The 25,244-nt window shown below is 44.7% G+C and overlaps 1 protein-coding gene across 1 annotated transcript in view; it reads right to left on the bottom strand.

Moving 5' to 3' along the window:
• The window catches only part of DENND4A (DENN domain containing 4A), an 811,018-nt gene that overhangs the window by 71,893 nt on the left and 713,881 nt on the right, over positions 1-25,244 (bottom strand). The window contains exon 31 of the mRNA XM_085644632.1: positions 5,489-5,664. Coding sequence (XP_085500758.1) covers positions 5,489-5,664 — 176 coding nt within the window. The remainder of the gene's footprint in view (positions 1-5,488; positions 5,665-25,244) is intronic.

Below are 25,244 nucleotides of genomic sequence, written 5' to 3'. Positions count from 1 at the left end.
TTAAGTTGGTCCTTTTTTAAATAAGGACTTAGATAGGTTACTAAATATGAGGCCTTAGGCCTTTTAACTTCTATGTCTATTGTGACATTACCTTTATAAATGTACCGGGGACTCCCATTTCAACGATGGGGAATGATTCAAGCATGTGAATCTATGAAAGATACCCCAATACAGGATACGTAAGTTTCTCAATTCTATTAGTACACTACTTGAAGGTCTGATTTGTAACTCAGAATTAACTATTTTGGGAGACTTACATTTCCACCTTACCCAAACGGAAGATAAAGACTCTAGGGGCATCTTGGAGACTATGAATAACTTTGGGCTTACTCAGATGATACAGACTACTCACATTGCTGTCCACACTCTAGACGCCATTTTTAGCAACCATGATTTGGTCGCCAGTCCAGAGGATTTACCTCTCCCCTGGTCCGATCACTCTGCCATTATCTTTGAGCTCAGAGACACCAAGGTAAACCCAATTACAAACTCGCTAGCTGGTCCAACCCTCTACCGAGCATGGAAGAGCATAAACTTTAGCCATCATCAAACCCAACTATCTGAGGACCTACCCCCACCTTTACCTGATCCTAAAACGGCTACCCAGGACTATTTGACCTGGCTTAACCATGCCCTCACAAAATTTGCCCCTTGGAAACCCACTAAATGTAAGAGAACTAAGCCCTCCAAGCCCTGGTACTCAAAGGTACTCTGACTAGAAAAACAAAAAAAGTAGAAAAGAGGAGAGAAGATGGAGGTTTAGTTATGAAACTCAGGAAAAAGAATTATACAAATGTTCCCTGGTCAAATATAAAAATCTATTGGTCAAGGAAAAACAAACTATTTTACAGCTCTTATAGAACTGTCTAACAATTCACTTATGGTATTCTTTAAAGTGATTAAGAAACTAACTAAAGTCCCGGTAGCTAAAGGATGGACCAGCAGTCAAGCCTTTTGCGACGATGTCGCCCTTTATTAAGGTAGAGCATATTTATAATACGTTCAGTGCATCAGGGAATCATTACCCCCACATTGCAGCAAACTTCAGTAAACAATACCTCCCACTCTGACATGTTCAGTTTCAGTCCAGTTTCCAGAAAGCAAGTCGAACATCTTATCTTGACTTCTAAAACAGGATCCCCGAGCGATCCATGCCCCCCTTTAGTGCTCAAACAAATTCATAAGCCTATAGTAGAGTGCCTAGTTAACATCTTTAATTCCATGTTCAAATCAGGAATCTTTCCTATAGCATGGAAGAAAGCGTCCATTTTTCCGCTCCTAAAAAAGTTTAACCATGACACTCCATCTAATTATCGACCTACCTCTAGACTCCCTTTCCCGGATAAACTCATTGAAAATATCATGAATTCCCAACTCACACACTTCACGAAGGAACATAGTGTGCTAAATCCAACTCAATTCGGCTTTAGAACAGAGACAGCACTGATCTAAGCTACAGACGAACTCAAAAATACTCTTGATGATGGAGGAAATACAGCTCTGATCCTGTTGGATCTATCCGCTGCCTTTGATACAGTGGATCACTCAACACTTTGTCTTCACCTTGAGACCATGGGTATTAAAGGAGCAGCCTTAGATCTATTTAGATCATTTCTAACTAATAGGGAATATATACCGTGACACTAGTTAGGTTCAGATCAAAAACCTTCAGTCTTCTGCAAAGGCCTCGCTGAGCCCCTCATTATTCAATATTTATGTGTCAGAGCTTGCCACACTGATTCAATCTTTCGGTCTTTCACTCACCTCTTACGCAGATGACACACACATCGTGGTCTACGCAGCAAATACGGCCAATAATACAAGTGCTCAGCTTCACAGCTGCATAAAAGAAATCTGTACCTGGATGGACAGGCATTGCCTCAAGCTGAATTCAGAAAAGAGTGAAGTGATGTTCTTCGGAAATGGCCCTTGCTTTTGGACTCCTAACTGCTGACCACTAGAGATGGGCCCATTTCCCACTCCATCTACCAAGGTTAAAAGCCTAGGACTGATTCTAGACGACAAACTTAATCTTAGTAAACAAGTTAATTCTATTATATCTACCTCCTATAATATGTTAAGAATCATCAGGAAGATTCCGCCTTATATTCCAGTTAGTGCAAGGAAAACCGTTATCACCTTTCTCATCTTATCAACAATTTACTACTGTAATGGCTAATACACCAATCTGCAGAAACAATACTTAAATAAATTGCAGGTTCTACAGAATTCAGCTGCCAGAGGCCTGCTCAACCTGCCAAAACATCAGTCTGTTACTTCGGCCATTAAAGAACTACACTGGCTGACGGTTAGTAATTGCATCAAATTAAACTCTGTTTTACTTATAAGGCCTTACATGGCACAGCGCCAGACTTTTTGAGAAACTCGATTTCATGGTATACTCTTAACAGGAACCTTAGATCTCTGGGTACATATACTGTTACACCATCTAGATTTAGGAAAGCTAGATGGGGCGGTAGTAGCTTCCATGCAGGTACCACCAGAAATGCAGGTGCCACCAGACTTTGGAATACCCTTCCACTCCATATTAGATCTTCACCCTCTCTGCTGGCTTTTAGAAAGCTTCTCAAGACCTGTTTTTTTAACTTGTAAACCACCCTTTACATCATGCTCTTGTACTATGCTTGATATTAGCGCCAAGACACCCTCGGGTATATGTAGCGCTGTATATATTTATTTAACATAATACATTTGTTTGCAACAGTCCTTAAAGGCTTGAAACCTATTGTTTTTGGTGATGATATTACCTTGCACGCTGTTGAATTTCACCAAAATTGGTGTGGTAAACATCTTTGAGAGATGAAGAAGAGAGCTCTGGATCCACATCTGGTGGAGTGATCAGAAAGTAACTGACGTCATTATGCAAGAGTGGTACCTTTATAGGATACCCATGTCATTTCTGGAACGGTATCAGTGCGGAGTCGCATTGCGCCACCTACCTACTGCTGCAAAGTTTCTGTCAGACACCCGAGAAATATTCAAAAGGTGAGGAATCTGTGTCTAGAAGTCTCTATCAGAAAGTGTTACCATTGTACAGCCATGGACCTTTCATTCTATAAAGCTGCAACAGAAAGTCTCTGTCCCTAGAGTTGAGGGGTCAAGGAACTATAGGATGTGACGCCCCCTCAGGCAGAGCGGGTTCCTCTTGATTGTTACCACATTAATCTTTGTTCCCCGGGTATTTTCAATGTTCAGAATCGTCAGTAGGACTTAATCAAATTTGCCTGTGTGTTTCTCCAGTGTTTTCTCCACTTGGTCAAGGGGTCCATAGTAGGTTAAATTGCCGCTGACATTTCCATTATGTCCTAGGAGGATGGGAGCTCAGTGGTTTTGGGCTTGATCATTGTTTGTGTGGTTGAAAAGGGTGTATAGGAAAATGCACAGTGCCACAGGGCAGAGCTGCAGTTCAAAATTAGATCAGGTGGACCCCAGTACACACTGTCGGACCACCAGCAAACCCACAAAGGGTGTTCGCTTACATGAGTAAGTAGTAGTTCACACTCATGCACCCACGCACATAGCGGTAGCAGCAATGATCCAATTGAGCCCTTTGTACTGTTCCTCCATAAACAGCTGGAGAGAAACTCAACCTCCTTCCCCAGCAACTTGAAAATGTCCTCCAGAGACCCAAACAATGACAAGGGAGCTTGGGCCCATACAGCCATTTAGCCTCCATTAATGCAATTATAATCTATGACCCTTGGGCCCAGCGAATTCAATGTGGGGGAGGGGAAGGCCCACAGATTAGATCATCAAGAGGGAGGGACGGGGAAACATTTACTTAGCACCCAGAGGGTACAGGGGACATAGCTGTCTGAGCGCAGTTGGTCTAGCTATTTCACAGTCTGCTATACAGCTCCCCATCCAGCGGGCACCACACCACCACTACCCACGCAATCAGCAGCGTTGCCAACGCCCGGGTCAGCAGAGCACGTCCCTTGAGTCGGTTATTCAGAGTCCTGGGAGGGAGCAGGCCAACATCCAACCTCTGCTCCCAAGTAGCCCATGTACTTACAGGCTTCACACTGCCCAACAGGCTTAGTCTCCACAGCAGCATCAATCCTTTAAACGGTGGCTGGAATCCTGTTCACATGTGGAGTAAACAGTCATGGGCAGGAAAGTGATGAGGGGAGCTGGCCCACTAAGGAGCGTGGGTGGATGATCCGGAGTGTAGCAAATCAGAGAAATGGGGAGCAGCCCAGCTATGGCTATGGCTATGTGGCAGGCTGTAATGCCTGCCACATAGCCAACCCCACCAGCAAACTCAGCTGCAAGCACCAATGAGGACTGACCCCAACATTCTGAGTTGGTCTAGGGAGTGTCTGCTACCTGTGCCACCCCTGTCTGCTGGATGTCAGCAGGATTACTAGGGCCTCAAATGGAGCTCAGAGTAGTGCACCCGATGTGGCTGGCATCTTGACCAGAGTAAGACAAAAATGGGAAAGGAGAAAGGGAACTGGGTGCAAGTGAAGATTTTGACTGGTAGGCAACCTTGATGCACCTTACAGAAGTAAATATCAGGAAGTGGTTGTATTTCCTCCAGCTTAAGTTCCTATATAGGGCTTACTACAGTAGAAGTAGGCTCTAATAACAATGGTACAGATCCAGATGCCTAACTGTGGGAAGTGTGATAGATAAGTGGGAACTTACTTGCATAAAAGCTGGGGATGCAGCAAGCTCCAAGGCTACCAGAAAGATATACTGGTAGAATTGGAAGTGAAACTGGAATGTAAAATCGCCCTCATACCTCAATTCATGATCTTGGGTATTACAAGTGATGTAGTCCTGCACACAAAAAAGGGACTCATGTTCTAAACGTTGGGCCAGCAATTGCAGGTGGGACATAGCTGCTCCTACATGTTCAGAATGACTTCTCATTCGATCACCAGGCAGCGTCCTGTGACTGCATCCCAGACAGTTCCAACAGAAACAGTTCTAGGTTTAGCTCTAAACTCATAACTCCATGGTTCCATGGAACACAAAGCTCTTTAATAAAACAGTTTGCGGAAGAAAATGAAAATCAGGAACATTCTAAGCATTTTAAACAAAGGAGATTGTGAGTCAGAAACAGAAAAAGCTTTACAGCAATTTTTGGAATACTTAAATATCTAACCTAAAAGAACATGAATAAGGAGCTGGAGAGGAACAAATGGATCCACATAAGTCTTCAGTTAAAAGAAGAAAATGGTATCCCATCCATCCATTCTGCAAGATGTAGAAATGAAAGACAACATTTGCTTTGCTGGTGATAATGTTGAGGCTATGCAAACAAGTAATTGGAAGAACCACCTTCTTTCAGTCATCTGGTTGCACAGATTTTTAAGCTTTTTTATTGATAGCACACCTGCCTTCTAACCCTCCCCCAGTATCATTCTTTGAGAGGAATTACCTTATATACATTTATGGGAAAAAGGAACATGGTTGCAAGGAAAACAATCAAGTCTGTAATTCAAACTTGACAAGTTACCTTCCTGGCCTCCGCAGGTCTCGAATCTCTACATTCAAGAAGGGGAGAAACAGGTTGCCACAGAAAGGGCAGGTGGTGTTGAGGTTGGAATCATCTGCCGTCCACCCAGCCATGATTTCTTCATCATGCACTAAGCAGTCACATGTCCGACATCTGGAGCAGCTCGATATCAGCACCTGTAATGGGACGATAGGCAAGTCTCAGTAGTGGCACTGTGGATAGTGCTTGTTGGAACAGGAATGTCCCATGCATCGTTTATGCATGTTCACCTATCCCGAGGTCACGGCTGCATGTGAATCTGGTATTCTGACTTTTATTTAGGTCCTGGTATCACATTAACCCAGCGAAAGCACAGAGAACTAAGCCTGTCCCTGCCAAGTGTATTGTAACTGCATTTATATAGAGTTTACTACACCTTACAAGGTGGTGAAGCTCTCATTTGGAGTAGCACACTGCTCCAGAACCCAAAGCTAATGGTTAGTTCAGTGTTATTGGTTATTTGTATTAGGCTTGTGAGCTCAAGCAGACAATTCCATACATTTAATCCAGTTTCTTTATGGTAGATTTAATGAATAGGAGTTATCTGTGATCATTAGTGGGGAGGGATAGTTCATGCAGATGGTTGTTGGGATTAATAGATGGGATAGAGGAGCTTATGTATTGTTGGGTTGCAGGGGTACGACATTCAAAGAAGGAGAGGTTGCAATTTGAAATGAGCTGTAGGCAATGTGAGTTCCAAGACCAGCACTGTGACCTGGAGAAGCGCACCGAAAGTGTCTTCATAGTGGATAGAGGACTGATGTTCCTGTCCGGGGTGCAGTACATAAAGCATTGGTGGCAGTATAATGTGTTCTGAAATGTATAGTGTGATCAGACCTTTTCATCTATGTCAGTGATAGTGTGGCCCACTTGTGTAAAGTTCCCCTGTTAGATCTACCCCAGAACATTAAACTGACACCATGTGTGGAAGGCGAGGGTCTGCATGTGTACAGTGAGCAAGTGGTACTTTTGTGGTAGTAGGATTCTGGGTGTGTGTGCGAGTGTCATTACTGAAATCAGTGGGATCAATTTTGGATGCCCCTGCTTTAGCAGTAGATGGTGGAGGTGGAAGAGGAGATAGTGCTTCTTTTAGAAATTGTTGCAAAGGCTGCTAAATAGTTCTTCCTGACACACTGCCATATGGAAGATGGCGGGGTCAAGGTTGGGATAGCAGTTTCTGTTGTTCAGGGTGAGGAAGATTCTTGGACAGGCCTGTACATTTGTCGGTCTCTGGATACTGCTTTCGAAAGACTGATGAGAGGACGTGCAGAGATCTCAAGCTTCTTGTTCCTATGGGATAGTTGCTTCTGCTTGGAGACAACCACAGTGCTACCTGTTGTGAGAAGCATTACTTTTTCATGAAGGGGCTGTATATCGAGAGAGGCCTGAGTAGGCGATTTGAAAGAGAACCACTCCAAACCGGTTCAGGAGTTTAAGACAGTGGATTCACATCCTTGGACTAGAAAATGTGTAGAAAAGCTGGCCCAGTATCCCCTCTGTTTCAGCCCCTAGTCCTTCTTTCAGCAATAGGTAAGAGAGTTCTCTGTCGGGTACTCAAAGCCGTCAGCAGGGTAACCAAAATTGATGTCACTATGGCTGGTTTCTGTATGATAAGTAGTGTCCCAAAGGTGGGAGGGCATCACCTGGATTCTGCTATTTCCTTTGAAGGAGCTGAATGTCTGCATAGGTCCTAGAAATCTGTCTGCTGATACAGAGGGAAGGAATGTGCCTGGCTCTGAAGGAGGAGAATCCCAGCATGTTCCCAATAAGTGGAGGGCCCACAGAAATTGGACAATATCAGACAGCGATGGTCTCTGTGTGCGGTTCCTAACAGAGAACTGTCCCAAACACTGTATCAATGCGGCGTGGTCATAAATGCTGAAAACCACTACAGCTGTACTCTGTGCACTGCTGCTACACCTCTTTTTTTTTTTTTTTTTGAAATATTTTATTTGAGAGTGCGTACCGTCAAATACATATTAATAGGTGGGTACATAAATACAAATAATAGAACATATAATTATTATACCCTCGTACAGTACAAAAACAGACAAAGTAATAAACAATGGCATACAATACAAATTAGATTGGTATCTTAAATGTTGACACCGCCTATATATCATTCGTTTGTAGTCAATTTTGCTGCCCTCCATGTAGCCACTGGAGCCCAGAGTCGCTTGCCCAAATCCCTCAATTTTACTCCCTTTAAATCATATAGTGCCTCCTCAATATTATGTATACCCAGCATTCTGCACAGCCACATTTGAAAAGTTGGGGCTTCTGTATTCTTCCAGGCTGCGCTGATTAGAATCCTAAGAACTGATACAGAGATAAAGACTAAAGCCTCAGCCTCAATACTTATGTTTAGTTTCACATCACAGCCGACTATTAACAGGGTCGGGGATAGAGTAATTTTAACATCGAGTAGCCTCTCTAAGAAACGTGTTATTTCAATTTTGATTAATTTCAATTTTTCACAGCCATAGAACATATGTATAAGATCTGCCGAGCCTTTACCACATCTGGGGCAGTTACTGTCTATTGCTTTCCCCCACGAAAATAGTTTTTCGGGCGTGTAATATAAATTAAATAGGGTTTTATAATGTTGGGCTCTGAGATTCGTAGAGCGTAAGAATCTCTTGTCCATAGCTAGCGCCTTATCAATATCTACTTCTGGATCTCCTAATTTTTTAGCCCATGCAGCTTCGATTTTGTTGATATCATCTGGTATAGCATCATTAAATATTTTATATATATCTCTAATTCTGTGACCCCCGGATTTCAAATACTCAATTAATTCAAATTTCCCTAGCAAAGTGATACATGGCCTAATTGTTTTAATTTTATTTACAATCTGCATGTATTTAAAATCTTGAAAACCTCGTAGTGAATAATGTTGTGTAAGTTCTTCAAGTGTTCTGCACTTGTCGCCAATCATTATTTGGCCCAGCTCTACTATGCCTTGACTCTCCCAGTGACGCCACGTCCCATCCCTACTAAAATTTGGAAAGTGTGTTGAATTCCAAAGTGGCGTGCGATAATGGAGGGTAGGTATATCTAGAGCTTTTTTAACAGTTTTCCAAATATACCATACATCTTCTAACGTCTTATATCCAATTTCCTTGAAATAACTCCTCTGAGTTTGCCTTAATAGAAGTCCTACGGCTTCACCACCTACCAATAGTTGAAAAATTGATGGTATTTCCATTTGTCTGAGGGTTGGGCCACCCGGGTGAAATAGAATAGCCATGTCTGTAAGGAGACATGCAAGATGGTAGCTCTTAATATCTGGCAGACCCAACCCACCTCTATCTTGAGGTAGTGACATATATCTATTTGACCGCCTTATTTTACCATATTGCCATAGAAATTTCAAGAAGATGGCCTCAATTCTCCTAATAATTTTATCATCAATTTTAAATGGGATTGATCTTAATTTGTAGAGCACTTTAGGAAACATTGTCATTTTTATAACGTTAGCCCTCCCTATCAATGACAGCTGTAATGAGTCCATTCGTTTTAAGTCTGTTTCCATAGATTTCAAAAGAGGGGTGTAATTGTCGTTGATTATTTCACCTGGTTCTGCGTTTATTGTTATTCCCAGGTAAACTACCGATGCTACATATCTTCCATCCACCTTGTCTATTTTTTTTTAACATAGTACCTGAGTTTTGTCTACATTTAGTCGATAGCCAGACACATCCCCAAACTGAGTGGTGATGTTAACTACCTCCCTCATTGCTAGCTCTGGATCTTTTGTTATGACTGCTAAATCATCCGCATAAGCGAGAATTTTAGTTTGAAGCCCATTTGATGTTACTGGTTTGATAATCACGCTGTTCATTAATTGGGTTATTAAAGGATCTATATAAAGCGCGAACAAAATTGGAGAACAAGGGCAGCCCTGTCTAGTACCCCTTGTTATATTGATCCTATCTGATCTTTCCCCCATTAATTGAATTCTAGCCGTTGGTGATGAATACATAGCACGAATAGCTTGACAGATTCTGGGGCCAAATCCCCTTGCTTCCATAACCTTCCATAGAAAACTCCATCTAACGCGATCAAATGCCTTCTCTGCATCGAGCAGGATCATTGCGACCCTCTCCCCCCTAGCAGCACCAATATCAAACAATGTAATAGCTCTCCTAATGTGATTTGTAGTTCCTCTTCCTGGGATGAATCCATGCTGCCAGGGGGAGACCAGGGACGCAATAACCCTCCCGATGCGAGCGGCCATAATTTTGGCATATAGCTTGTTATCGCTGTTTATCAGGGATATTGGCCTATAAGAGCCTGGGTTGGTCTTTGATTTCCCTTTTTTGTGAAAGATAGCTATATTGGTTTCTTGCCAAGACTTTGGTATTATTCCGGTATTCATAACACCATTGAATAGATCTAAAAGCAGTGGTGTTATTTCCTCCCTTAAGCTTTTATATACCTCCAACGGTATGGCGTCCGGGCCCGCAGCTTTTCCACTTGCAAGATCTTGCAGAGCTTCGGATATTTCCGTCACTGAGATGTCTTGTTCCAAAGAAGTGATCTGGCCTAAATTTAGCTTACTACCCATGTCTAACCAGCTTATATTCGTGTGCCCTCCTACCGCTTCCTCCTGATATAATTCTTGATAGAACTTCCTAAACCCCTCCAGAATTTCGCCAGGTTTGTTGTATGTTTGGCCCTGATATTCAATTTGTGACACGATGTTTTTACTTGCGACCTGCCTGATTCGCAGAGCAAGAGCTCTACCTGCTTGCTCGCCGGTTTCATAAAGACGCGATCTCTGTGCCTGATAGTATGCTGCCGCCTTTCTTGCTAATTGTTTCTGGATCTCGGCTTTTATGGAATTTACTTTATGTAGGCTCTCGGCAGATTGATCACCCGTGCTTATATCTTGTCTATGTTGTGTCTCTGCCTCGCTTAATTTTCCCATCCATGCTTCCCTTTCGCTATTAGCCTTTTTCCATACGTTGGTGGTGTAACTTATGGTCTCTCCTCTTAATCCTGCCTTAAAGCTATCCCAAACCACTCCCCGTGAGGCACTATACCTATTAGCGTCGAAAAAGGAATGAGTCCATTTTTTCAAGCGAGTAATGTAGTCGACATCCGTTAACAGTTTTTTATCGAATGTCCAGGGTCTGGGAACCTTGACTGATCTATTAATCATTATATTTAGAACTAGGGGGTTGTGATCTGACATGATTTTGGGAAGCTTTTTTATTTGAGCACTCTTAAGTAAGATGTTTGATATCATAAAGTAATCTAATTTCGAGTATTTATTATAAGGATGTGAATAATATGTGTGCCCTGGATCTCCGGTTGATAAATTTCCCCACACGTCATATAAGCCATGTGACTGGATCATAGACATAATTGCTCTAAACACCCTTGGCTTACTGCCAATGTATGTGCTACCATCCATGAAATTCGCGGAAATGTTGAAGTCTCCACATAGTACTATATTGGTGTGCCAATCAATTAATTCATTTTCAATGTTGCTAAAAACTTGTGGCTCATCTGTGTTGGATCCATATACTGTGCAAATAGTGAAGCCTAAGTTCATTTCGCATATTGCCCATCTACCTAGTGAATCTGCCTTACACCTTTTGGCCCCTCCCAACCCCACTTTGCCAATTATGGCCACGCCTCTTATCATAGAAGTCTGGGATGTACATGCCAGCAATTCATAGCCTTTGAAATTCAACCAGTGTTTTTTGCTCCACGGTAGGTGGGTCTCTTGTAAACATATTAAGTCTAAGTTTATCATATTTAGATACTGCTCAAGCTTCCCCCTCTTTTTCCAATTATTTAATCCTCCTATGTTAAGGGATCCAATACTAATTCTAGACATTATCAGTTTTTATGCGCTTCCATAACAGCAGCCTGACCGGGTACCTGAATTCATAATAAAAACTCAATATTTGTTTCAAATTTCCTCCTTCATGCAAAGTCCCTTTAACGGTACGAACTCTCTTCATTTTATTATTTTCTCCCCCCAGATCCTCCGTCCAACCCCCTATCCCCCCCTCCCTTCCCACACCTCTTACCACCCCCCCTCCTACCACCCTTTGAGGCATCCTGGGTTTAGACTCACCCAGCTGTTGATGGCCGTGTGATCCACACGCCTGAGCCTACTACCTGGCCTGCTACTATGTAGTCATACTTATTATCAGTCTTACTTCAAACAGTAGTAATTGAAAGTTTGTCAGCACTAGAAAGCTCCTTCTGTTCAGTTGTCATTTTTTTTGCTTCATACTTTCTTCAACCTCCTTGAGATAGACCTCCGCCTGTATCTCACTTGTAAAACTCCTTGTTGTGCCTTTATATATTATTTTTAGTCGTGCCGGATTTTGCAGATAGACTGTTGCTCCAAGTTTTTCGAAGGGGGCAAACAGCTGTCTCATTCGCCATCGTCTTTCTACTGTTGCGTGTGCAAAATCTGGTCTTGCAAAAAACTTAAAGCCCCTGTATTCTCTTTGAGCGGTTGGCCTAGCAAGATCATATACAGTGTCACGCACCACAAAGTTTCCAAAGTTTACCAGGAGAGCTCTCGGGTATTTAGGTGATTTCTCTGACCGTTTTGATGTTGACAGTGGAAAGCGATGTGCTCGGCATACTTCTTTATCCATTTCCCAGGAGTTAAGTTCCGGGAAAGAGGATTTCAATAACTTAATCATAAAGTTTCTTGGATCACTACCTTCCGAGCCCTCGGGAATCCCAAGAAATCGAAGATTGTTCCTTCTTGTTCTATTTTCTTGATCTTCAAGCTTTATCATTAAGTCTTTAATTATGCCCTCATGCTCTTTGGCTTGCAGTTGCAGTCTGCCGACGTCTGATTCCAAGTTTTCTGCTCGATCTTCTACCGAACACATTCTATTGGAGATTTCCTGACAAGTATTGCCAATTTTATTGATAGCGCCTTCCAATTTCTGAATAGCGACATGGTTTCTTTGACTATCTTTCTTTACATCCTGATGAAAATTTTTAATTGATTCAAGAACTTCACTCAAAGTAGGTTCTCTATGCTTCAGCTGCCCATCTTCATCAGGATTGTCAGAAGGGATATTCATATTTCTTTCAGATTCTGGATATGTTTTGCGATGGGGACTTTTGCGTGACAGTTTGGTTCTCGCTATATTTTGTTCTGGATTACTCCCAGGGTCAGTTGTTTCATCCTGAGCTGTATTTTGGTGTCTTTTAAGTTTGCTTCTTTTTCTCCCAGATTTTTTTGTTAGTATGTAATCGCAGAGTAGAGTATTTTTAATTCCGATTTCTGTTGGTAATAGCATTTTTTTGTCCGGCTCCTCCTGTCTAGGATTCTTGCCATGATCCGACTCTTCGCTGGATTTGCTGGATTCACTGTATTCGCTAGATATTGAAATTCCTGTCTCATAAATCTCTGATTCAGAGCCATCGGAAACTGCTGCCGAGGTATATTCCTTTGTGGGTTGGTTTAAACTCACCAGTTCTGCTGTGGTGCTATCTTCCACTTTCTTTTTCCTTATATTTCTCTGTTCTAGATATTCTAGACGGTCTGCCGGCGCTAAGACCTCTTCTGCAGCAGTCTCGGTCCTACTTTGTAGTCCTTGTTGGTCCATTGTGATTGACACAATTTCATTATGAAGGCCATTATAGGGGCCAGTCTGTTTTCTTTCTTTGTTTGCGGGGCTAAATATATTTGAAATTCTGGGTTGGGACCCTGATGAGTGCCCAGTTATATTGGCCACAGCTTTTAACTTTTTGATCGACTGCTGCTACACCTCACCACTGTGAAACTTATTGGCCTGGGAGGCTGCCACTGCACCTCTTAACTGTAAGTCTGATAAGCCTGAGATACTTCGCCTGCACCTTGTTGCTGTGAGCCTGATTGGAACAGGGGGCTGTATGTACACATCAATGCTGTGAACCTGATCAATCTAAGAGGCTGTACCTGCATGTTGCTGCTGTAAACCTGACCATGTGAAGAGACCACGTCTGGTGGCGAGACCAGGCCACAACACCTGGAACCGAACTGCATCCACGCAGCAATGTCAACATCAGGGAGCAGCTACTGAAAGCGTAGATTATGCCCATCTCATCCCTGGACCTGTGAGAACCAGTGTGTAGGCATCGCAAGGATCCCGCCATGACAAGAGCCTACGGACCGAGAAATACTTAAAGGTAGACATTCGCACAGACTTTTTTTTTTTTTTTTTTTTTTTTTTAAAAACCTTTATTTGTGCATAGCAAAAGAACAAATACGGGCCTACAACCATCAGGCCGGCCACAATACGGTTGAGCACAGAGACAAACAATACATCCCCTGTGCGTCAAGGTCAAAATTAGCAACGATTCAGGATTCATACACTGGAGGGATCCTTGACACCGGGGGAAGGAGAAGTGAAGGTTAATTTTAAGGTTTTCAAAAAAAAAAAATTTTTATCGGGAAAAAAAGTCAGTAAAGGATAGAAACAAGGAGATTCGAGTCCGCAAGTCGGCTTCATACACTGGAGAGCAGCAGCATCATTAAAACAGCCATAGAAAATCTCATACAGTAAGGCGATGCAATTAGATAACAGGATCATCACAGTAGTAAATACGCACCCCCTAAAAGCCGCTCCCACTCAATCCACCCCACACCCGGACCCCGAATCGAAACAAGTATAGCGCACATTCGCACAGACTTGAGGCTTTCTACATGAAGTAAACAAGGGTAAGATTGAGTGACTGAGTTGTGCTTCTAAGCCACATTCACGTTTCTGTCACTAGAAATTGGGGACTGAGAAATCGATCATCTGGTGAGGGAGAGAACAATAGAGCAGAAAATGCCAACTGAAGAACGCAACCACGGATTAAACCCTATATCATGCATAATTGGATTGCGTAGTATTTAAATCAATTGTGTAAGGAAAGGGCTTTTTTCTACTAAAAGACAAGCACTGGGCTAGACATTGAAGGTATTGTGTCTGTTGTTTGATCTGAGTTTTTGTTCTCCACACAAACACCCTGTGAAAACATGGACTGCTTGCCCTTCTTACTCAGAGTGTAGTACACAAAGCTTTGTAATTGGCACAGTTTGCAAGTCGACCTCATTCAACACAATGTGGCCCAGTAGACCCTTCATGCCCTGTGTCCACATGAACAAGGTTTGACAGCACTTTTTCAAAACGTTATTGACACTTCTATTGAAAGCTTTGGAATCTATGTCCCAGCACTGTCTGTAAAAATGCACTTCCTGTGTTAGAATCATTTTTACATACCATTGATATATGGAAACATATAGTTGCTTTCTGTTTTTTCATGCAGACACACAACTCGTGTGAATCAAGGGCAAATGTCAGACAGTTTTGCCAAGTCATCTCTACTGATTAGGATTTTCAGAACTTTCTGCTATTCCAGTCTTGTATCCCTTAGACAGCTCTGCCAATGTACATCCATTCCGACCAGCATCACCCCATCTGTTTCAAAGCCTTTGCTGAGACACTGCCATATTTCGATTCAAGCCTGTAAGCCTCTTGCATTTTCTGCACGAGGACCAAATCAGCCTCTGTGATAGTAGTCATTGAATGTCCTTAATGTGTGTTCCACCTAACCTGAATCTCTACATGAGTCCAAACTATTACTACTCCTGCTGCTACCGAAACAAGTGAACCCCTTACAATAGTGTAGATGCACACTTATGACAGAGCTTTCTAAATCTGGGTCAATTTCCACAAAAGCCCAGCATGATGGTAAACACTTGAAGGATTGCTAAAAACATTGATGCAGTTACATTAAGGTTAGTGTTCAACACAGTTTTGAGACAAATACCAGAGTATCCAACCAAATGCACCTCTTTTTCTGACAATCTGTAGTGAAGTAAACCCAGTCATCTTCAAGATGGAAGACTTAAGCAACCACATGGACAAAGAGTTTCCCTAAGTGCCCATTTGGCAATGAGGCCGGGTTCAACTGGAAGACATTACAGTCCTCTCCAAAAGCGACTCGGTGGATTTATTTTTGTAAACTTTACTTAAACAAGACAACACCATACATGTTTTGTAGAGCCCAGTACCGCTCATTCTCTTTGTAGGTAAACCATGAACATTTCAAACCACAAACTTGTGATTTTATTTGAAGCCTAATGGCTACCAAGTTGGTACACGGTAACTTCTGACTTGTTATCTTTAGCTTTAGTAGCAGATATAATTATCTTACAGAAAAGATCTACAAGTTCATTTTAATAAACAAAGTTACATTGGGCATGGTCTTACTTGGCCACGATGTGATCATAATGAGCAAAACGGTACTTAAGCTCTCACTGCACATGAAAAAACATGACATGTCTGGTGAGACAATGACACATATGGTGGACAGGTCACAGCCTCTCGTTAAATCTGAGGCTATAAAACGGCAGCAAGTTTTTATGGGAAGATCTTCCCATGCCATAAGGATAAATACAGCAGATTCCTCTGAACATCTTGGACTTCTAGCTTAAGTAGCTTCCTGGAAGTAGAGTAGTATTTTTGCAACCGGATTTATTTTTAAATGAAAATTCAAAGCAACCAGCCATGCCTGCCAGCAGACAGCTGGTTATCACTAATAAGGGGGATATACGTTATACTCCCATTCCTACCTTGCTTTCTTGGGAGTGGGAGTCTCTTCCAGTACTTGGGTACTGGTTAAGTCATGATAGGAAATGCTTATTGTTGTGTGGATGTATGGCTCATTAAATGAGTCTGTAAACTAGTGGTAGTATTTAGAAACTAGTGAATTCAAAGAGAAAGAAGTTACATAGTCAACAATACAAAATACATACATAACTAATGGTGACACTGGGCCCCTAGTTTTCAAATTCTCTAGTGTTATGAATATATCTTGAACAAACAGACCACCACATTTCGTTAGCTTTACAGATCAGTATACTTTTCAACATATACGTACACCAGAATAGGCCAAACAAACTTTAATTGCAAAAAAACCCCAAACAATTATGCAACTACATAGGTACCGTTAATGGAATAACTCTGAACTACAGGTAAACTCTGCAAGGAGCTGTGAGAATTTGGCCTGGTATATGATGTTCACTAGTTAAAGTGACCACCTTGTACCATGCCAAGCAACCCTTATGGTGTGGTTGTAAGTCAACCTCTTCGGACTAGCTGCCCTAGTGGTAGCGTAGGCTAAGCAGTCTTTGAGGCTAAACTCGTTAAAGCGTGTTAAGCAGGCTGTTTTACCAAATGTAACCCCCTTTTATACCAATGAAAGGACACCACACAGATATATATTCAAAATATATATGTATTTATTTCTCAAAGTATCCCCTAGACTCTTTATGAGCACAGGAGCACAAATCGTTAAACAAGACAATGTTATAATATACAGAAGTTGCACTTTATATGGATGGGCCCTGGTGGCCACTCAAACCATATACTAAAATAGTGGTATAAGTACCACGAACAGGAAAGGGAAAAGGCCTAGGGCCTCTAGAATCGCTGGGCCTACAAGGAGCTAACTTCAGTTAGTGACCAGGAGGTCCACGGGTCGCGTGTGCAGTGAGTAAAGTCACACGCGTGCTCCCATAGGTTTTCAATGGGTGCGTAAAAGTTAGAAAGTTACTGCAGAAAGGATCTTCTGGTGGGACTACGATCTCAAGATTCAAAACACAGACACGAACGATGTTTCTCTACACTTGGGCACCGGAGTGCCAGCGTTACCTCACCCACAGGAAGCGGGTGCATAGGTCTCGAAGTGCGTCGGGTTTCTTCTATCGATTCAATGGAGCCTGATGACAAAGATGCTGCAGGCAGTCGGTCCAGAAGAGCTGCGTTGGATTGAAGGGTGGATCGGAGTTGTAGAAGACCTGAAAGCAGAGGGGACAGTGTTCACAGTCACTAGCCAGTGACCGGCGTGGCACCAGGTAGGTACCAGGCGATGTCGGGTGCAAACAGGTGTTGAGGGGTAGCTTGTCTCCGCAGCCACGTGGTCCCTGAAGGTCGACGACGTCCAGGAGTCGGTTCACGAGCTGTCCCACGCAGGCTCTCGCTGTCGGCGGTGTCGGCGACTTGAAAGAAGCAAACAAGCCTTGGCAAAGGCAGGAGTCGTGGAAAGAGATGTAAGCTGATTGTTCTGACCAGCAAGGTCAGAGGGGCTGCTCTTTTGGAGAGCAGCTAGGGCCAGTCTGGAGCAGCCAGACCAGCGTCGTTGATTTTCAAATAGGTCGCCAAAATGGCCACTAGCCAACGGGCCAGGGACCGGGCAGGCGCGTCGAGATGCAAAGTGCAGAGGGGCCCCACGCAGATCGTGGAGATGCTGGAGGGCTCACCTTTGGTGCAGATGCTGCTCGGGTGTTGGGCTTCTCAGGACCCAAAGCACAACTTGGAGGGAGCCTCTGTCGTTGCGCTTGCAGCTTGTCGTCGGTCTTCCAAGATGGCTGGCTCCACGTGTCTTGGTGCCTCCACGGGTTCCTTCTTTGCAGGGACTGTGGATCGGGCGTTGAGAGGTCTGGAGGTCCAGTTCTTGTCGGGCTCTGGGCTCGGGCTCCGGCAGGAGGCGGCGGCAAAGCAGACGTTCAATAGCTGGTTGGTGCTTGCGTTAGCAAGATGGTCACTCCCTGACCATAGGGGAGATTTCCTTCAGTCCTCTGTGCAGCAGAGCGTCGAAGTTCCCGTCTTCTTCTTGTGGTTAAGTTGATTCCAGGATGTCTGAAGTCTTAGGACACAGCTCCTACCTTTAAGCGGATTCTAGGGGCCGGACTACCTGCTAGGTCCCTCCCTATGGGTGGGACCAGGAAGGGGGGTGGTTACACCCCCAATCCTTTGTCCAGCTCGCCCCAGGTCTGGGGCTGGTGTGCCCAGGACCGGTTTGAACTGGCATATGTACCGAGGCTCCTTGTGAGCCTCAGGCATGTCTGATTCTATTGAAGCCCAACCTGACCAATACACAAAATCCTGTCTGCGGTGGTGCATGCACCTCCCCTGGCAGGAAACCCTTTGTCCACGTCTCCCAAGCTGGAAGGACTCCCAGCAGCAGGAGGCCAGACTTGTGTCTGTGGTGGCAGCATCCATTTTGTGGAGCTGAGGCTATGTCTGATTTTACCCGGGTTTCAGGTACTGTACATGTCGTGTCCCTCTAGAAGGGTGGAATGCTAACCCCGTCGCCAGAATTGGCGAGGGGTTAGTATTCCAATTCGTATGACACCTTACTCGACATGTTTTGATAAAGCCAAACCAAAGATAGCATTTAACCGCGAGGTTCATAATGCACTTAAGAGTATATGGTGTGGCGATATCTGGAAACAGTAAAAGGAAGTGGTTCCGATCACTGCAGACAGGCTCAGCTCATGCCAGAGCACCATCTCACATGAAACCAAGCACTCTGCCTTCAGGATTGTTAAGGCCTGCCATAGGAGTGACTTATAGGTTAATATGTGTCCCATTTAAGGTTAGGTATAGGTATACTACACCTAAGTAAGAGGTGATTACACCAACTTACCCAGCTGAGTGATCAGCCAGTTGTGTCAAATTGTTAGGCCAGGCCAGGGGTGGCATAATACATGCTTCAGCCCCTGGAAGGCCTTAGATACACCAATGCCCTGGGTACCTAGTGTACACTGGTACAAGGGGCTCAGAGGGTGATCTAGTTCCAATTGGTTATGCACCTAGGGTGCATAGTGTTATTTTAGTAGAGAGAACAGCAGGCTGGGGGTCTGATTAGCAGGCCCACAGCCTCAATATGTCAAAAACCAGTGAAGCAAAAAGCAAAAATTTGGGGTGACCATAGGATAGCAGACCCTACTCTCCTACACAACCCCCCATCCCCCAAACGCAGGGACATTAAACTAGCCTTGACCAGTCTCGTCTTCATGTCATAAGTGGAAGTACCTGGAGAGACCATCTGCATTCCCATGGTCTGTACCTGTCCGGTGCTCCACTGCAAAGTCCATCCCCTGTAGGGAAATGGACCACCTAAGCAGTTTGGGGTTTTCACCCTTCATCTGATTTAGCCACAAGAGGGGCTTATGGTCGGTCTGAATCTTGAGGTGAGTGCCAAACAAGTATGGCCTCAGCTTCTTCAGGGCCCACACCACAGCAAAGGCCTCCCTCTCAATAGCTGACCAATTCTTCTCTCTGGGGGTCACCCTTCTGCTAATAAAAGCAATGGGTTGGTCTTGACCATCTACATTAAGTTGTGACAGCACAGCTCCCACACCCAACTCAGAAGCATCTGTTTGGACAATAAACTCTTTGGAGTAGTCAGGACTTTTCAGGATAGGTGCAGAGCACATGGCCTTCTTCAGGTCATCAAAGCCTTTTGACAGCTTACTGTCCACTGAACCTTTTTGGGCATCTTCTTGGATGTCAGATCATTAAGAGGAGTCACAATGGACCCATAGTTCTTAACAAACTTCCTGTAGTACCCAGTCAAGCCCAAGAAAGCTCGAACTTGAGTCTGGGTGGTTGGAGGAGACCAGTCCTTGATGGATTGTATCTTACTCTCCAGTGGTTGAACTTGGCCTCCACCTACAAGGTGGGCCAAGTACACAACCTTACTCTGCCCTATCTGGCACTTAGTAGCCTTGATAGTGAGGCCTGCCTTTTGCAGAGCCTCAAGTACCTTCTTCAGGTGGACCAGGTGATCCTCCCAGGTGGAGCTAAAGACAGCAATGTCATTAAGATATGCTGCACAAAAGTCATCCAACCCAGTAAGGACTTGATTCACCAGCCTTTGGAAGGTGGCAGGTGCATTCTTCAGTCCAAAGGGCATCACCAAAAATTGATAATGCCCACCTGGGGTTGAGAATGCTGTTTTGGCCTTAGACTCCTCAGCTAATCTGATTTGCCAATAGCCAGCTGTCAAGTCAAATGTGCTCAAAAACTTAGCAGAAGCTAGTTTGTCTATGAGCTCATCTGCCCTTGGAATAGGATGTGCATCTGTCCTAGTGACAGCATTGAGTCCTCTGTAATCCACACAGAACCTCATCTCTCTCTTGCCATCTTTGGTGTGAGGTTTGGGGACCAGAACCACTGGGCTAGCCCAGGGGCTCTCTGAGGGTTCAATGACACCCAGTTCCAGCATTTTGTGTACCTCAGCCTTTATATAGTCCCTGACGTGGTCAGGTTGTCTGTAAAGTTTGTTCTTTACAGGCAGACTGTCACCAGTGTCCACCACATGGGTGCACCAGTCAGTTTGACTAGGTATCAGGGAGAACATATGTTGAAATGATTGTAGAACCTGTCTACATTCAAGCTGCTGATGCTCAGTGAGGTTGCCTCCAAGGGTCACTCCTTCAACTGAACCATCTTCAGGGTTCTGAGACAACAGGTCTGGGAGAGGGTCACTCTCTTCCTCCTGTCCCTCATCTGTAGCCATGAGCAAGCCCATGTCTGCCCTGTCAACATATGCTTTTAACCTGTTAACATGGAGTACCCTGTGGGGACTCCTGGGAGTTCCTAGGTCCACCAAGTAGGTGACCTCTCCCTTCTTTTCCAGGATTGTATGGGGTCCAGACCATTTGTCTTGGAGTGCTGCTGGGGCCACTGGCTCCAACACCCATACCTTCTGTCCTGGCTGAAACTCAACCAAGACAGCCTTTTGGTCATGCCAAGCTTTCTGTAAGGCCTGGCTTGCCTCAAGGTTTTTGGATGCCTTCTCCATATACTCAGCCATCCTGGAGCGGAGACCAAGTACATAGTCCACTATGTCTTGTTTAGGCTTTTTGAGAGGTAACTCCCATCCTTCCTTCACCAAACACAGTGGGCCTCTTACAGGGTGCCCAAACAACAATTCAAAGGGGCTGTAGCCAACTCCTTTTTGTGGGACCTCTCTGTAAGCAAACAGAAGGCAGGGTAGAAGGATGTCCCATCTTCGCCTGAGCTTTTCAGGTAATCCTTTGATCATACCCTTTAGGGTCTTGTTGAATCTCTCAACAAGCCCATTGCATTGTGGGTGATAAGGAGTGGTGAACTTGTAGTTGACACCACATTCCTTCCACATAGCTGTCAAGTATCCTGACATGAAGTTGGTACCTCTGTCAGAAACCACCTCCTTAGGAAACCCCACTCTGGAGAATACTCCCAGCAGGGCCCTGGCCACAACAGGAGCTGTAGTGGTCCTAAGGGGAATTGCCTCTGGATACCTGGTGGCATGATCCACTACCACCAGTATAAATCTGTGCCCAGATGCAGTGGGAGGATCCATGGGACCCACTATATCTATTCCCACTCTTTCAAAGGGGACCCCCACCACAGGTAGTGGTATTAGGGGGGCCTTTGTTGTGCCACCTGATTTGCCACTGGCTTGGCAGGTCACACAGGAGCGACACAACTCCTTGGTATCTTCATTCATGTGAGGCCAGTGAAAGTGAGGGACAAGCCTGTCCCAAGTCTTGTTCTGGCCTAAGTGTCCTGCTAGAGGAATATCATGGGCCAAGGTAAGAAGGAAGCCCATAAATTGCAGAGGTATAACCAACCTCCTGGTTGCACCAGGCTTGGGGTCTCTAGCCTCTGAATAAAGGAGCCCTTCATCCCAATACACTTTATGGGTACCTTGAGCATTCCCAGCAGCCTCAGCAGCAGCCAGCTGTCTGAGGGGTTCAAGAGATGGACAGGTTAACTGAGCCTGCCCCAAGTCAGCCCTGGAAGGTCCCCCTGTCCCCAGAAACTCAACCTGATCAGGTTCAAGCTCTTCAGGGACAGTTCCTTCAGGGTCCTCTAGATCATCTTCCTGGGAAGGCTGATCATCACCTTGAGGCAGGGGGGAAGGCACAGCCTTTACCCTCCTGTTCTTCCTCTTGGTAGGTGCTTGGTCCATTCTTCCAGGATCCAAGACCTGTGGTTCAGTAAGGCACTTTTTGGCCTGTGACCTGGTCACAGCAAGGACATGTGGTGATATACCTAACATCTCTGCATGTGTCCTGTACTCCACTTCTGACCATAGAGAACTCTCTAGGTCATTGCCCAACAAACATTCTACTGGGAGGTCTGCACTAACCACAACCCTTTTGAGGCCAGTTACCCCTCCCCATGAGAAGTTAACAACTGCCACACTATGGGAAGTAGTGGCATTGCTGGCATTGGTCACTAGGTAGTTCTCACCTGGTATGTACTGTCCAGGGTCCACAAAGCCTGGTGTCACCATAGTGACACTGGCACATGTGTCCCTGTAGGCTTGAGCCACTTTTTCATTAATTAAAGGAGTCTGTCTGTACTTGCCCAGGTTACTGGGGCTCACAGTCAGGGACAAATCCATGTCCCCATCACAGATCAAGACTGCCTGTGTCAGGGTTCTGTCTAAGTCAGAATCTCCTTCAGTTCCCATAGTGATTCCCACTACACCCTTTGTTTGGGGACCGACACTGCTAACAGTAGTACTGGGAGCAGGTGCCTTAGGGGCAACAGTGTTGGGGGCTCCACCCTTCCTACAATCACTAGTCCAGTGAGTTGTATTCTTGCAATGTTTGCACCAGGGTTTCTTTGGACCTTCTTTCTTCTTCCCTTTTGGCTGGGACCCACCCTCGTTAGTACTAGTTTGGGGCCCTGTTGAAGACTTCTGGTCTTTAGGTTTCTGATCTCCACCCTTTTGGTCTGTTTTCTTCTGATCACCCCCTTGGCCCTGGTTCTGGTTCTTTTGCTTAACCCTGGTTCTGACCCATTTGTCTGCCTTCTTTCCCAATTCTTGGGGAGAGGTCAGATCTGAGTCAACCAAGTGTTGATGCAGTTGCTGGTTCTGACAGTTATTTAAAATCTGTTCTCTCATCATCAAATTGTACAATCCTGTATAATCAGATACCTTACTTCCCAGCAACCAACCCTCCAAAGCCTTAGTGGCACATTCAATGTATTCAGACCAGACCTGAGTCTGTGTCTTCTGGGTGTCTCTGAACATTAACCTGTACTGTTCAGTGGTTAAGCCTAACCCATCAACTAGGACACTCTTCAGGACTCTGTAGTTTCTGACATCCTCCTCCCTAACAGTGAGGAGTCTATCTCTGCCTCTTCCTTCAAAGGAGAGCCATAAGATTGCTGCCCACTGGTCTTCAGGAACCTGCTGCACTTTGCAGGCTCTCTCAAGAGCAGTCATCCATTTGTGGATGTCATCCCCACTTTTGTAGGGGGGCACAACCTTGGACAGGTTCCTATTGTCAAAGACCCTATCTTTGTCCTTAGGGACAATGCTGCCACCAGTGGGTATAGACCCACTCTCTTTAGGTTGCCTAGCCTTACTCAGTTGCTCCTCCATGAGAGCTACTTCTAGCTCCTGTTTCCTGATTCTCAGCTGGGCTTCCTGCATTCTGGCCTCATGTTCCCTCCTCTGAGGGGTGGTCATCCTTCTCCTGGAGTGACCTTGAGAGCCTCTAGAGGCATGCGAAGCATTAGAGTCACCTGAGTGATTCCTTTGCCTCCCAAGCCCCTGGTTAAGTCCACTGGGGAGATCCAATGGGGTGATCCCATTGTCAGTCCCCAATAGCCTTAGTTTAGCTGGGCCAAGTATAACACTTGGCACTGGGCTATTTCTCCCTTCATCCTCACTACCATCTGTATCCCTATCACTTTCATCCTCTGTAGTATGAATCTCATCTAAGGGGTGACTATTGGAGAGGGGTACCTCAGTAGCATCTTCAGAAGGGGGGGGCCTCCTGTTCCAGTCCCTAAGGGGCCTAACTGGGAGGCTTTCTTTAGAGCTCTCTGATCTTCATCAGCTTGTAAAAGCTCTCTGAGTTCAGCAGAAGTAGGGTTCTTGGGCTGTTTAAGGCCCCTGATATTTGCCAACTGCCTGAGCTCATTTTGATTTAGGGTAGCAAAGAGAGTTGGTGCCCTCTGGGGGTCACTCTCGACAGAGATGGGTACCTTGGACCCCTCTGCCCCCTCCATTGCTCTTAAGTGTGGGTGGATGTGTTGCAATCTACCTACACTTGGGTTTACCTACTAAACCTATCTAGTAGTTGTAGTCAGGGTGTGCTACTCCCTTTGCTCTACAACAACTAAGTTCAGTAGAACTTAAGTATATCTATCTTGTTTTATATGTACCTACAGGTACCTATGTGATCTTTCAATTGGTAACCAAGAGATTACAATGGTAAAACACAGCAAGCTCAAATCCAACCGCTACTCACCAATGTGAGAAGTTGGCCTGGTATATGATGTTCACTAGTTAAAGTGACCACCTTGTACCATGCCAAGCAACCCTTATGGTGTGGTTGTAAGTCAACCTTTTCGGACTAGCTGCCCTAGTGGTAGCGTAGGCTAAAGCGTGTTAAGCAGGCTGTTTTACCAAATGTAACCCCCTTTTATACCAATGAAAGGACACCACACAGATATATATTCAAAATATATATGTATTTATTTCTCAAAGTATCCCCTAGACTCTTTATGAGCACAGGAGCACAAATCGTTAAACAAGACAATGTTATACTATACAGAAGTTGCACTTTATATGGATGGGCCCTGGTGGCCACTCAAACCATATACTAAAATAGTGGTACAAGTACCACGAACAGGAAAGGGAAAAGGCCTAGGGCCTCTAGAATCGCTGGGCCTACAAGGAGCTAACTTCAGTTAGTGACCAGGAGGTCCACGGGTCGCGTGTGCAGTGAGTGAAGTCACACGCGTGCTCCCATAGGTTTTCAATGGGTGCGTAAAAGTTAGAAAGTTACTGCAGAAAGGATCTTCTGGTGGGACTACGATCTCAAGATTCAAAACACAGACACTAGCGATGTTTCTCTACACTTGGGCACCGGAGTGCCAGCGTTACCTCACCC

The sequence above is a fragment of the Triturus cristatus genome, chromosome 3_1 (assembly GCF_964204655.1).
Source record: "Triturus cristatus chromosome 3_1, aTriCri1.1, whole genome shotgun sequence".
NCBI lineage: Eukaryota > Metazoa > Chordata > Amphibia > Caudata > Salamandridae > Triturus > Triturus cristatus.
Note: the sequence above shows the minus strand (reverse complement) of the source record. Positions and strands in the feature narration are given on the sequence as shown.